Source organism: Channa argus, chromosome 1, assembly GCF_033026475.1.
Source record: "Channa argus isolate prfri chromosome 1, Channa argus male v1.0, whole genome shotgun sequence".
Classification (NCBI taxonomy): domain Eukaryota; kingdom Metazoa; phylum Chordata; class Actinopteri; order Anabantiformes; family Channidae; genus Channa; species Channa argus.
The window spans coordinates 7223458-7235532 of record NC_090197.1 but is presented as its reverse complement, the minus strand read 5'-3'; the positions used below and the strand labels follow the sequence as shown (position 1 = coordinate 7235532).

At 36.5% G+C, this 12075-nt stretch overlaps 1 protein-coding gene and 1 long non-coding RNA gene across 11 annotated transcripts in view; one reads left to right on the top strand and one right to left on the bottom strand.

The window, feature by feature from the left end:
- LOC137101179 (major histocompatibility complex class I-related gene protein-like) overlaps window positions 1–12075 on the top strand; it is a 41134-nt gene that overhangs the window by 18404 nt on the left and 10655 nt on the right. For 3 of the 10 annotated variants that reach the window (XM_067479250.1, XM_067479260.1, XM_067479240.1), the window contains one exon: window positions 247–409. Coding sequence is in view for 6 of the 10 variants with exons in the window: in XM_067479313.1 (XP_067335414.1) it covers window positions 247–513; window positions 1929–2207; window positions 2646–2948; window positions 3248–3355; window positions 5292–5317 (983 nt within the window). In the remaining 4 variants the exon portion in view is untranslated. Of the gene's footprint in view, window positions 1–246; window positions 514–1928; window positions 2208–2645; window positions 2949–3247; window positions 3356–5291; window positions 5346–5561; window positions 6262–12075 lie in introns of those variants that run through there. The other 7 variants (XM_067479313.1, XM_067479340.1, XM_067479305.1 and 4 more) reach the window with 4 other exon arrangements.
- LOC137101290 (uncharacterized) lies at window positions 6647–10408 on the bottom strand. Its single transcript, XR_010911014.1, has 2 exons — window positions 8063–10408; window positions 6647–7281 (listed from the first exon to the last, which is right to left on the bottom strand). It is a non-coding gene; the product is annotated as an uncharacterized lncRNA (long non-coding RNA).

The window sequence follows — 12075 nt, the reverse complement described above, 5'->3', positions numbered from 1 at the left end:
TGAACATTTTGTGTATCACTGCTTTGGTTTCAGATTGTTCACTATCAAATAAGCAAAGGCATGAAATAATATGAATGGTTCAGGAATATATTTATTTATTGAATGAATAAGAGAGATGATTTGGATATTATATTGTCATTTGATTTTATGGTGCAAAAACATTGTTTATATATATATATATATACATTGTTATAAAACAAAAAACAATTTTAAATAATGAAATAATGACATCAACTTCTCTTTCAGTGACTCACTCTCTGAAGTATTTCTACACTGGATCTTCTCAAGTCCCAAACTTTCCAGAGTTTGTGGCTGTTGGGATGGTTGATGGAGTGGAGATGTTTTACTATGACAGCAACACCAGGAGACTAGAACCCAAACAGGACTGGATGAACAGAATCACAGCAGATGATCCACAGTACTGGGAAACTCAGACTGACAGTTTAATGGTTGCCCATCAGACCTTCAAAGGCAACATTGAAATTCTAAAGCAGGGCTTCAACCAAACTGGAGGTTTGTTTGTGTTTTTACTCAAATATTTTTCCATCCTATTTTTGGCAGTTTGGGTCAAATTTCAGGATCTGATCTGATTATTTTCAGTCACATTAAATTGTGTGTGCGGGTGCCTTCATTTAGTGATAATTAATATTTGGATCCACAGATGAACGTCTGTTGGAGTGTGTGTCATTGAACACAGCTGAAACACACAAACATGTTTTTATTAGGAGGTTTTGTGCAGGTGTCCTGAGCAGCAGAGATCAGGCTCCAGCTTCTTTTTCCACAGTCAAAGTTCAATATCTGACACCTGCTGTCTGACAAAGGACAATCTGACATTTAGCAGGTTTCTGTGGGTCTTTAGACATGTTGGAATATCGTGTTAGAGCAGATGTTGATCCTCCAGAGGCTGATGATCCTCTTCAGAAACCTCCATTTAACTTAGTGACAAAGCCACAGTCTGTTGGAATAAACTGGAAACATTTGGCTACAATGAACTAAAGTCTTTCTGAGCATTAATCAGAACAGTTTGATGTCACATAGGTCAGATTGAAGAGAAACCAGCTTCACTCCACACACACACACAAACCTCCTGAAACACACACGTCTGGATTTCAGCAGCTGCAGTCGACACACGTTAAAGTCAAACACAACCAGCAACACAATGCACATCATCATTTTAGCTGAGTCGTGGCTTCAATAATGCAACACTTTGTACACAGATAATAATAAAAACACAGACAAACAACAAACTAACTGGAAATGTGACGTTAGTTTACAGACTAACCTGGTTTTACAGCTCAGTCACAAATGAGATGAACAGGAGAGAAGGACTGAGATTAACTGACGGGAAGTGAATTAATGAGGCTGGAATTAAATTTCTGAAAATATATATTTTTTAAGTAAATCTGATTTTAAGATTCACATGAGCAGATGCCAGCGTCTGCATCCCAAGTTACTTCTAAACGTTTCGTCTTAGTTCGTCCCACTAAAGATAAACGGAGGGAAAAGACGTGAGGAGAGAGGAGCAGTGGAAAAACAATTAATCACGTAACAGAAAAAAATACTACTGATAATCAGATAATCACCTTTTACCAAGAAAAAGTCCTAAATATTGGTTCCTTTTTAATTTGATAGAATAAATTTACTATTAAAATTAATATTTTACACTGAAGTGTTTAAATTTGTGGTCTTGATGGATCAGTGTGTCTTTGTGGCAAAGACAGAATATGGACTGTTCTAGAACCTGAATCTTTGAAGCAGTCTCTTCCTCTCTGTGTCTATCTTGTCTATCAGCACTGTTCAGGTGACTGGATGTGATTTGTTCCCATAGAAGCTGTGACAGCAGAAGATGAACATCTTGTGTCTCTGTGGTAGATCTGTGACTATGCTGACATCACACTCTGGTTTACTGAAGACTGTTTCTCTCTCAGGTCTTCACATTCTCCAGTGGATATTTGGCTGTGACTGGGATGATGAGACTGATGAGGTCACTGGTTATGATCAGTATGGTTATGATGGAGAAGACTTCATAGCATTTGACGTGAAGACAGAGACATGGATCGCTCCAAAACCAGAGGGTTTCACCACCAAACACAATTGGGATAATAACAGAACACTCATAGCACAGAGGAAGAACTATCTCACCCAGATTTGTCCTGAGTGGGTGAAGAAGTATGTGAACTATGGGAGCAGGTCTCTGCTGAGAACAGGTAGAACCACATGAGAAGATGCAGTTTTATGAACACAACTATCCTCACACAGTTCCTCTGTTTCAAACCAACACTAACCAAAGTATAATTTACATATAACAATATACACTGACCCACTACGTGTATGTCTCACTTTATACACTTTTTCATTTCTCACATTTTCCCTCTCACCTCTCTACAACTTTCTGCCTCCTTCTTTTTACTGTTTCCTCTTTCACTCTTTATCACCTCTGTTTTCTTTCTCTTCTCCTTCGCTACATTCTGTTTACATTCACTTTTTCTGGACACTTATGGCCCAGTTTTAATTCTCTCTCTCTCCCTAACACATTTCTTCTTGTCTTATTTTCCTGTCTCCCCATATTACATCAACAAGGAATCACAATATTAATATGCAGCAAATAATAAAGCAATGACAAATTGTTCTTATCTCTCCTCCAGTTCCTCCCTCAGTGTCTCTCCTCCAGAAGTCTCCGTCCTCTCCAGTCAGCTGCCACGCTACAGGTTTCTACCCTGACAGAGCCACAATGTTCTGGAGGAAAGATGGACAGGAGCTTCATGAGGACGTGGACCATGGAGAGATCCTCCCCAACCATGATGGAACCTTCCAGATGAGAGTTGATCTGAAACTTTCGTCAGTCAAACCTGAAGACTGGACGAGATACGACTGTGTGTTTCTGCTCTCTGGTGTGAAGGATGATGTCACCACCAAACTGGACAAAGCTGTGTTAAGGAGAAATGAAGGTGAGACTGGACTCATGTAGTTCCACATTTTAATTTTTCGTGCTCTATACAGTTAAATTGTTATGCGCTTTTAAATTTGAGTCAGAGAACTTGAACTGTGTTCATTCTCAAATCAGTTGCAGATTGGTTCTTAAAGTCAGATTTTTATTTGGGTCAAATTTATTTCATGTTTGTTTTTCTGCCAATATCAGAAATCAAACAATAAAAATAAAAATGTTTACAGACAAACAAGGTTATAAACAAAATCATTTACTGTGTTTCACCTGTGGAAAATTATATTTTGTGTTTGTTTTCAACAGAGAAGCTCAGTGACATGTTCGTCCCAATCATTGCTGCAGTGGTTGTTGGTCTTGTCCTTGTTGTCCTTGTTGTCATTGGAGCTGTGATGTACAAAAAGAAGAAGAAAGGTGAGACAAGTACACATCTCTAAATTAGATTTTTGCAGGTCTTATATGATGTAGGACTGATAACTTACACAGATACTAAGTGAAACAAGCTTCACATCCTGGCATCTCACAGTCTGATGACAGAACCAAGCAGGTCTCTCAGGACTTTACAGTGTCAGCATTTCACTCACATATTCAACAATTAGATTGTGCAAGTGTGAACAATTTGTTTGGATGCACCAGTGTGAGTGAATGTTATTAGCCTGAGTGGTTCTCAAATGGCTGCTTTTTATTTCCACTTAAAGACTGCAGGGACTCGGCTGGTTCTGGTGGACTTACCACCTGAGAAACCAGCTCCTTCCTCTGCCCCCGTCCACTGAATCAGTGATTTCTATTTTCTTTAGTCTGTTTAAACTTCACCCAGTTATTAACGTTGGGACTGTTATTTATTACATGGATTTTATTGCAAGGGGGGCATTGAGTCTTTGCTGTTGTAGGCATTAGTGCATTTTATTAGGGACACCTATAGCTAAACCTACTGTGAATCCTCTTACTGATAAACATCCCATAATCTACAGTGAAAGTCATGCTGTGCTCAGAGTAAAAGGCTGTTGTTAAGCTTGCAGTCAATGCTTTGAGAGGATCTGAAAGCATTTGAGAAATCGTCTTTAAGCTGACAGATGTTCAATTATTTTATATTATACTATATAAGTTTTTTCTTTTATCACATGAAAACTCTTTTGAAACATTTTTGAAAGATATTCCAGTGTAATATGGAATCAACACGTGAGTAAAACCTATATTAGCTGAACTACAGAGAGATTTTGGATACTGTCTCCATGAGTACTGCCTTAAGTAAATGAAGATACAGTATGTCCAGAGATCCAAGTCCGACAGTAACAGACAAATGAAGCCTACAACAAACCACTAGAAAAGCCAACTGTGGACATATGATTATTTCATTAGTTTTACATTTTATATAAACTACTTACAGTATCAAGAACCCTGCAACATGTTCAAATGCAGCCTGTAAAGACTGATAGTTAAATCAGGTAATGTTACATAACCTGTAGCCTGCGCTGAAAGATTTGAACATTACATATATAGACACATCAGTCCAGTTCTACAGTGGAGCTATTGAAGCAGTGAGTCCATCATAATAGTGAACTGTCTGTTATGAGCTTCATTAGCTTCACTGGTGCCTTGTTCAGCATGTGGCTGTTTGCAGCACAATGATCACAGTGAAAATGTAAACTTCAGTCTGTCACCATACAAATCAAAAGACTAAGTGGTTTTAGAAAGTTAACAATTTTACTTCTGACACTTTCCCACTATCATGTGCAGCTTGTTCAGTCACGGGCGTAATTTTAACACCTAAACATGGCTGCAGGCTGATTTTCTGTAGTTTCTGCTAATTAAAATCAGCAGATTTTAGATGTGGTCTCAGTCTTTTAGACCCCAGTATATGTTGTTGTTGAGTTTTCAGCTTTCTGCTTTTGTACTTTGACTCATGATGTATAATAATATAATATATAGAGAGAGATAATATATCATAATATAATCATATAAACATTATACACTTATTATACACAACTCACAATTGATAAGAATGACAGTGAGCTGCCATTTTCTCTTGTATAGAAACATAAGTTTTAAAGATGGCAATCAAGTGTTTTTAGGTCGTAGAAATTATTATAAAATCATGGACCAGCAGTTACCTACTATATTAATAAATTCATTTCCAACTGCTTTAATACAATCACAAATAATGACCAAACCCCTTACTTAACCACTGTTGTTGAATGTTGTTATATGTCATGTTACATAATGTTACATAATGTTACAACAGCTGAGAAATTAAGTTCAGGTGAAGTTTAAAATTTCCTGATTCATCAATTGATAGATTGATTTAATTACTGGATAATAGTTGGAAACGTTTTTTCCTTTCTCTCCTCAGGGTCAGACGATTCCTATTATATCTGAAGGCAGAGCTGACAGCCACAGATCAGAGGTAACTAACTGCTCTGTCTGAACTATCACTATATTCACTGCATATAACTGTGTTGTACTGTTTGCACATAAACTGTAAATAAGCAGATATAGAATCTTAACTCTTACCTAACTTAAAGTCTTAACTCTTTCATACCTTTTCATTTTTGAATACAATTTGGGTTTTTGAAAATATGTTTTACACTGCTCATTTATCAGTGATCATTTGTCCCAACAGGAGTGAGGTAGCAATAAAGGATCTGCAGCATCAAGAATTGGAATTAAAGTTCTGCTCGGGAGGAGAAACAAAAATGTTTTGTTACAGCAGAGACCCACTTTATTGTATATTCAGAAGATGAACAAAAAGTCACACCACCAAAATAGTTTGAATAGCAATTAAATATGGACAAAATACAATGCAGTGAGGTTGCATCCACACAACTATGCAAATCCAATGTTTAGAATCAAATGCTTATGTGAAAATGCTAAATTAATTATATACAAAAGGACGATTCTCATTGTTGACAAAGTCATGCAATGTCTTTAAACGTGTGAATATAAGTAATTCTTTTAAGCTGTTACCTCTTTTCTTAAACACATTTAAGATCTTTTTCTTTTTGGTGAAGGATCAAATGAGATGGATAAGACGTCATGCGTTGCTTCATGAGTGTGTTTGCTATGACATATTCAGTTTTGTGTTTTTGGGTATTTACCTCTGTTAAAGTTGATGTGTACATTAAAGCAGATAAACTGTATCTGCATAGTTCTGCACATCAGTTTAGGATTTATTTTAAATTCATGGTTAAATCTGTATAACTTGTGTTTTTTGTGATTAAGATATTTTCACGGTATTTTGGGATCTGTCACTTGCAGGTTTTCAATAAAATATTTTTCTTTTGGTTTTGTAAAATTATAATAAAGGGAGATGATCACATCCACCTCTTAATGTTCACATTTTATTTAGTTTTATGTAGTTGGCAGTGACATGTTCAAAACAGTTTATTTAGCTAAAGACACAAAATGATCATCAAATGCTTTGGTTTATAGGAGAAAACTAATCCACAATTTCCACTGGAATGGAAATGTATGAAAACATTTCAAATGCAACATGTGCCTCTGAGAATGGGCACAAAGGGGAAAGTCTGCTTTAAATCCAATTAATCAAAGTACATTTAACTCAAATGTGTACATTCTTAAGTAAATGCATTTAATCAAATTCCAAAAAACTAAATCTACGCAGCCTTATATTCAGATTCAAACAAGCAGTTCTGTAACATACAAATGATTCTTTATGTAGCTGCTGAACAAATAACTGGCAGATGATACTTAAAAACACACGTTACTTTTTACTCACACAGTAGAAGCTGATGTTATAACTCAGACAATGAATTAACAGATTACAGATACATAACCACAAAATGTAAATACTTGATACATGTGCTTTTTACAGTTTATATATTAAATATATACATAGATTCTGTTTCCACTTTGGTAAAAAAAAAACAACCAAAAACATTTCAAAACTTGTATGTATGTGTATGTACAGTATAAGATGCTGATTATAACATCATCATCCTCCCTTCAAGCCCTTGACTGGATTTAGTTTAAATTAAAATATAGAAATTTTCAAATATTTTAGTTACTAGTCACTATAGTTTACAAAACAAGACACTTATAACCCACAGCACATTATTAAAGCTCATCAAAACAGTGGTTTTTAACCATCTTTTCTTTTCTATGTCTTTTTACCTTCACATGATTCACCACTTTATATTGATCCCAACTAAGAAGAGTGAGAGACTTGGCTGAAAAAAGTTTCCTTGCAGATCTGGCAAATGTAAATGCTGATGCAAATTCTTATGTCAGTTTGTGGAAGCTAGAGTTCAGTTTTTTGGGGGTGTTAGTAGAGAAAGAGCTGCATCAGTTCTGTGGTTCCTCTTCCTCCTGCTCTCTGCTCACTATTACACAGTAAGGTACAGTTTAAAGTGCAAGAAATAAACTGATTAAGTTCTGGACAAAACAAAACATATAATCACAGGCATTTTAATACAATAAAAACTACCAAACTCTTGTCAGGTTTTGTTAATATGTATTGATTGTTTAAAAATATATATTGATATATTGACTGTTGCTCCTCGTGCGGTAAGCGTATTGCGTCACTTCCTGTTTCTGCACGCTCTTGGGTTTCTACCGGACTGTTTACTGATTAATTGTAGCTGTTATTTTTACTTAAATAAGTGATTTCTTCACACAAGAATTAACACTTAGTGGTAACATACGCTTGTATTACACAAGCACCTGCTCTTGCAAAACATAACCAGCTAAACTTTACAAATTCCACATTTCACCTATATTAGCTTCGTTAGCTTAGCAGTTATCCATTAGCAATGGCTTCTCTGTCTCCCTCTGTTTCTCCTTCTCTCACTTGCTCGGTTTGTCTCATGTTCAGTTTTTCCTCTGCCTCCTTTACTGATAATGGTTTATGTAATAAGTGTAAGGTTTTTGCAGCTTTGGAGAATTGGAAGCGCGGCTCCGCACCATGGAAAATAATTCAGCTAGTCAGGCCCCGGTAGCTGGTGCGGGCCGACCTAGCGTAGCCCCTGTTAGCAGTTCCCGAGCAGCCGGGAAGCCAGTCCGGCTGGGTGACGGTTCGTAAGAGATCTAATGCTAAACAGACGCCCGAGGTTCAGCACCAGTCGGTTCACGTTTCTAATCGATTTTCCCCAGTCAGCGACAAACCTGCTGAGAAACCAACTCTGGTAATTGGCAGCTCCATAGTCAGAAACGTGAAGTTAGACTCCAGCGGCTGTAGTCAAATGTCTTCCTGGGTCCAGAGCGGGCGACGTTGAATCATATTTGAAACTCCTGGCTAAAGATAAACGGAAATATAATAAAGTAATAATAAAAATAATAAAGTAATATTATTATTCACGTGGGAGTTAATGACGCCCGATTACGCAAATCGGAGGTCACTGAAATGAACGTTAAATCGGTGTGTAACTTTGCAAAAATCATGTCGGACTCCGTAGTTTTCTCTGGCCCCCTGCCAAATCTGACCAGTGACGACATGTACACCCGCATTTCGTCATTCAACCGCTGGCTGTCTAGGTGGTGTCCAGCAAACGATGTGGGCTACATAGACAATTGGAAACGTTTTTGGGGAAAACCTAGGCTGATTAGGAGAGATGGCATCCATCCTACTTTAGATGGTGCAGCTTTCTTATCCAGAAATATGGCTGGTTTTATTAAACAACCAAAAGTATGACAATCCAGAGTTGAGCCTAGGATGCAGAGATCCAGTCCTACACGTCTCTCTGCAGTGTCCTTACAACCGTCACCCCCCCACAACTCCCACATACCTATAGAGACTGTGTCTGTTCCCCGACCAACTAAATTACATAAACTAAATATGACAACAAGAGGAGTTAATCATGATAAACTAATAAAAGTTAAGACTACTCCTTACAGAACAAAACCCCAAAACTATTAAATGTGGATTATTAAATATCAGATATCTCTTTTCTAAATCTCTGTTAGTAAATGACTTAATAAATGATCATCAATTCGATTTATTTTGTCTCACTGAAACTTGGTTGCAGCAGGAAGAATATGTCAGTTTAAATGAGTCAACCCCCCAAGTCATATTAATTATCATGTTCCTAGAAGCACAGGCTGAGATAGAGGAGTAGCAGCAATATTTCACTCTAGCTTATCAATAATTCCTAGACCTAAACATAGTTATAACTCATTTGAAAGCCTTACTCTTAACCTTTCACACCCAAACTGGAAAACTCAAAAACCACTATTATTTGTTATTGTGTACCATCCTCCAGTCCCTTATTCAGAGTTTTTGATTGAATTTTCTGATTTTCTATCTGATTTAGTGCTTAGTACAGATAAAGTCATTATAGTGGGTGACTTAAACATTCACTGCGTTTAATTCATTATTAGATTCAATTGGTTTTTCCCAAAATGTAAATAAACCCACTCACTGTTTTAGTCACACGTTAGACCTTGTCCTTACGTATGGCATTGAAACTGATAATTTAACAATATTTTCTCACAACTCTCTTCTGTCTGACCATTTTTTAATAACATTTGAATTTACAATAACAGACTATACAGCAGTTAGGAAAAAGTTCCACTGTAGCAGATGCTTAAGTGAAAAAGCTGTCAACAAATTTAAAGAAATTATTTCTTCATCATTTGCTTCACCATATGTTAATACAATGGAAAGTAGCCTCCTTAATGTTACTCCTGCACAAGTAGATTATCTTGTTGACAATTCTGCAGCCTCACTACGTACAATACTCGATAGTGTTGCCCCTCTAAAAAAGAAGGCAGTAAACCAGCAGAGGTTATCTCCATGGTATAGTTCACAAACACGCAACTTAAAACAGGCAACATGAAAGTTAGAAAGGAAGTGGTTCCAGAAATTTAGAAGAATCTCATTTAGCCTGGAAAAATAGTTTAAAAATGTACAAAAAAGTTCTGTGATGCCAGAACAGCATATTATTCATCATTAATAGAAGAAAACAAGAACAACCCCCGGTTTCTGTTCAGCCCTGTAGCCAGGCTGAGTAAGAGCCATAGTTCTGTTGAGTCTACTATTCCCTTTGAGCAGCAATGACTTCATGAGCTTCTTTATGAATAAAATTGTAGCTATTAGAGAAAGAATTCACCAGATCCTCCCCCGAAAATTACAGATAGATCTTCATGTACAGCAGTGCTAGAGTCATCGATAAGGCCCCAATCCCCAGCTTTGAAGCTGTGTGTCTTCCAGCCTGCAGCTACTGGTCCTACCAATCTGCCCAATGTTTTGTTGTTGCTTTTTGTTGCTCTGTTCTTTTCTCTCTCCACTTTCCACTCACCCCAAACGGTCGAGGCAGATGGTCGTCCACCCTGAGCCTGGTTCTGCTGGAGGTTTCTTCCGTTAAAGGGAGTTTTTCCTCTCCACTGTTGCCTATGTCTTGCTCCAGGGGGAATTGTTGGGTTCTCTTTATACATCTTTATAATCTTGACTTTATTTTGTAAAGTGCCCTGAGATGACTTTGTTGTGAATTGGCGCTATATAAATAAAGTTGAATTGAATTGAATTGAATTGAATTGAATCTGTTTATTTGTATTTTATCTGAGGTTCATGTTACAATATGCAGTAATATAGAAAGCCTTTCATTAAAACTAAATACTTTTTAAAATCTTGTTTGTTTTACTAAATTTTACCTGGTTTGATATAACTTCATGGGTCATTATGATGTTTTGATAAATGGATGCCACCACTGAGTTAGATGATATCCCTTTAGTATGTTTATTACAATGTTGGGTGTTGGAGTGTTTTATATGTGGAGATTGGGGTGTTTTTATATACGGTGCATAGATCTTTTTTGTACAGTCTCATGGCTGAGTCATTCTGTCTGAATGAGCTTCCCCCTTTTCCACAGTTTATTGTAGAGTGGGTGAGACAAGTTGTCCTGGATGGCACTGATCTTGTCCACCATCGTCGTCTGCTCCTCCTAAGGTCTGCAACCAAATCTTCCAGTTTATTGATACTGAGCTTTAAGCAGTTGTTGTGAACCACTGTATAAAGCTCTCTACCACAGATATGAATCCCTCCCCGTTCTCATTACTGATGCATCTAACCAGTCAGCGAAGACGTTTGCTTGTGGTAGCTTTCTGAGTTGTAACAGAAACCCAGGGTGTGCAGTGTAAGATAGGATAAACTTTATTGTCTGTCCCAACTGGTGACAGAAATTCCTTATTGACAAGGTTCCACAATTCACATGTTTTACATACAATACAAAATACCCAACCAGTTAAAAGAACAAAAGGATGAAGTCTATTTTTTGCTGTTCAGAATACTTGTTGCACTGGGGATTGATAATTTGTTTTGTAGATGTTTTTCTGGGCCAGTGGAACATTGTAACACACTGCACTGGTCCAAAGAAGCTGATCTGATTCTGGGATTGAATTTATGTAATTTTTTATTCTATTTTATTGTCTGACATATATAACATGCACTGTTATTTATTTATTTATGTATTTGTTCCGAATGTGAGATGTAGGCACTGGTGGAAAGTAAGTACAAGTCATTTGTTAATGTACTTAAATACATTTTTCATGTATCTGTACTTTACTTTAAGTAGATCGTATTCTGGCTACTTTGACTTTTGCTCCACTACATCTACGAGCAAATATCTATACTTTTTACTCCACTACATTTCTAATCAAAGTTACAATCACGCCACTTTACACATTTCACAATAAAAAACATTTTCCATTTTTTTATAAAAACAAATGACTAGAGAGACAGACATAGTGTCAATTTCTCCTCCCATGGTTTGATTTAAAATAATTATTTGATATATTAGCAATAATTAAAGTGAGCGGGAGTGCAGTCATTTTACTCTTTGGCTTCCTGAACTTGAACTTGTCGTTGCCTACCACTTCTTCTCACTCACTATTAGTAGTTTAGAAATAAATCTGAAAAAGCATTAGATCATATAGTTAATCAGCTTCAAACTGTCATTTACGTCTATTACTGTTAATTAGTTTATGTCCCCCACAAACAGCACTGGTCCACAGAAAATTACAGAGAAACAAAAATAGTCAAGTAGTTCTACATTTATTACTTTTAATAAGTAAAATATAGATCATGTACTTACTTTTACTTAAGTAGAAATTTCAGCAGGTACTTCTTTTACTAGATTACATTATTGTTTGTTATTTACTTAAGTACACTTTTTGATTACTTC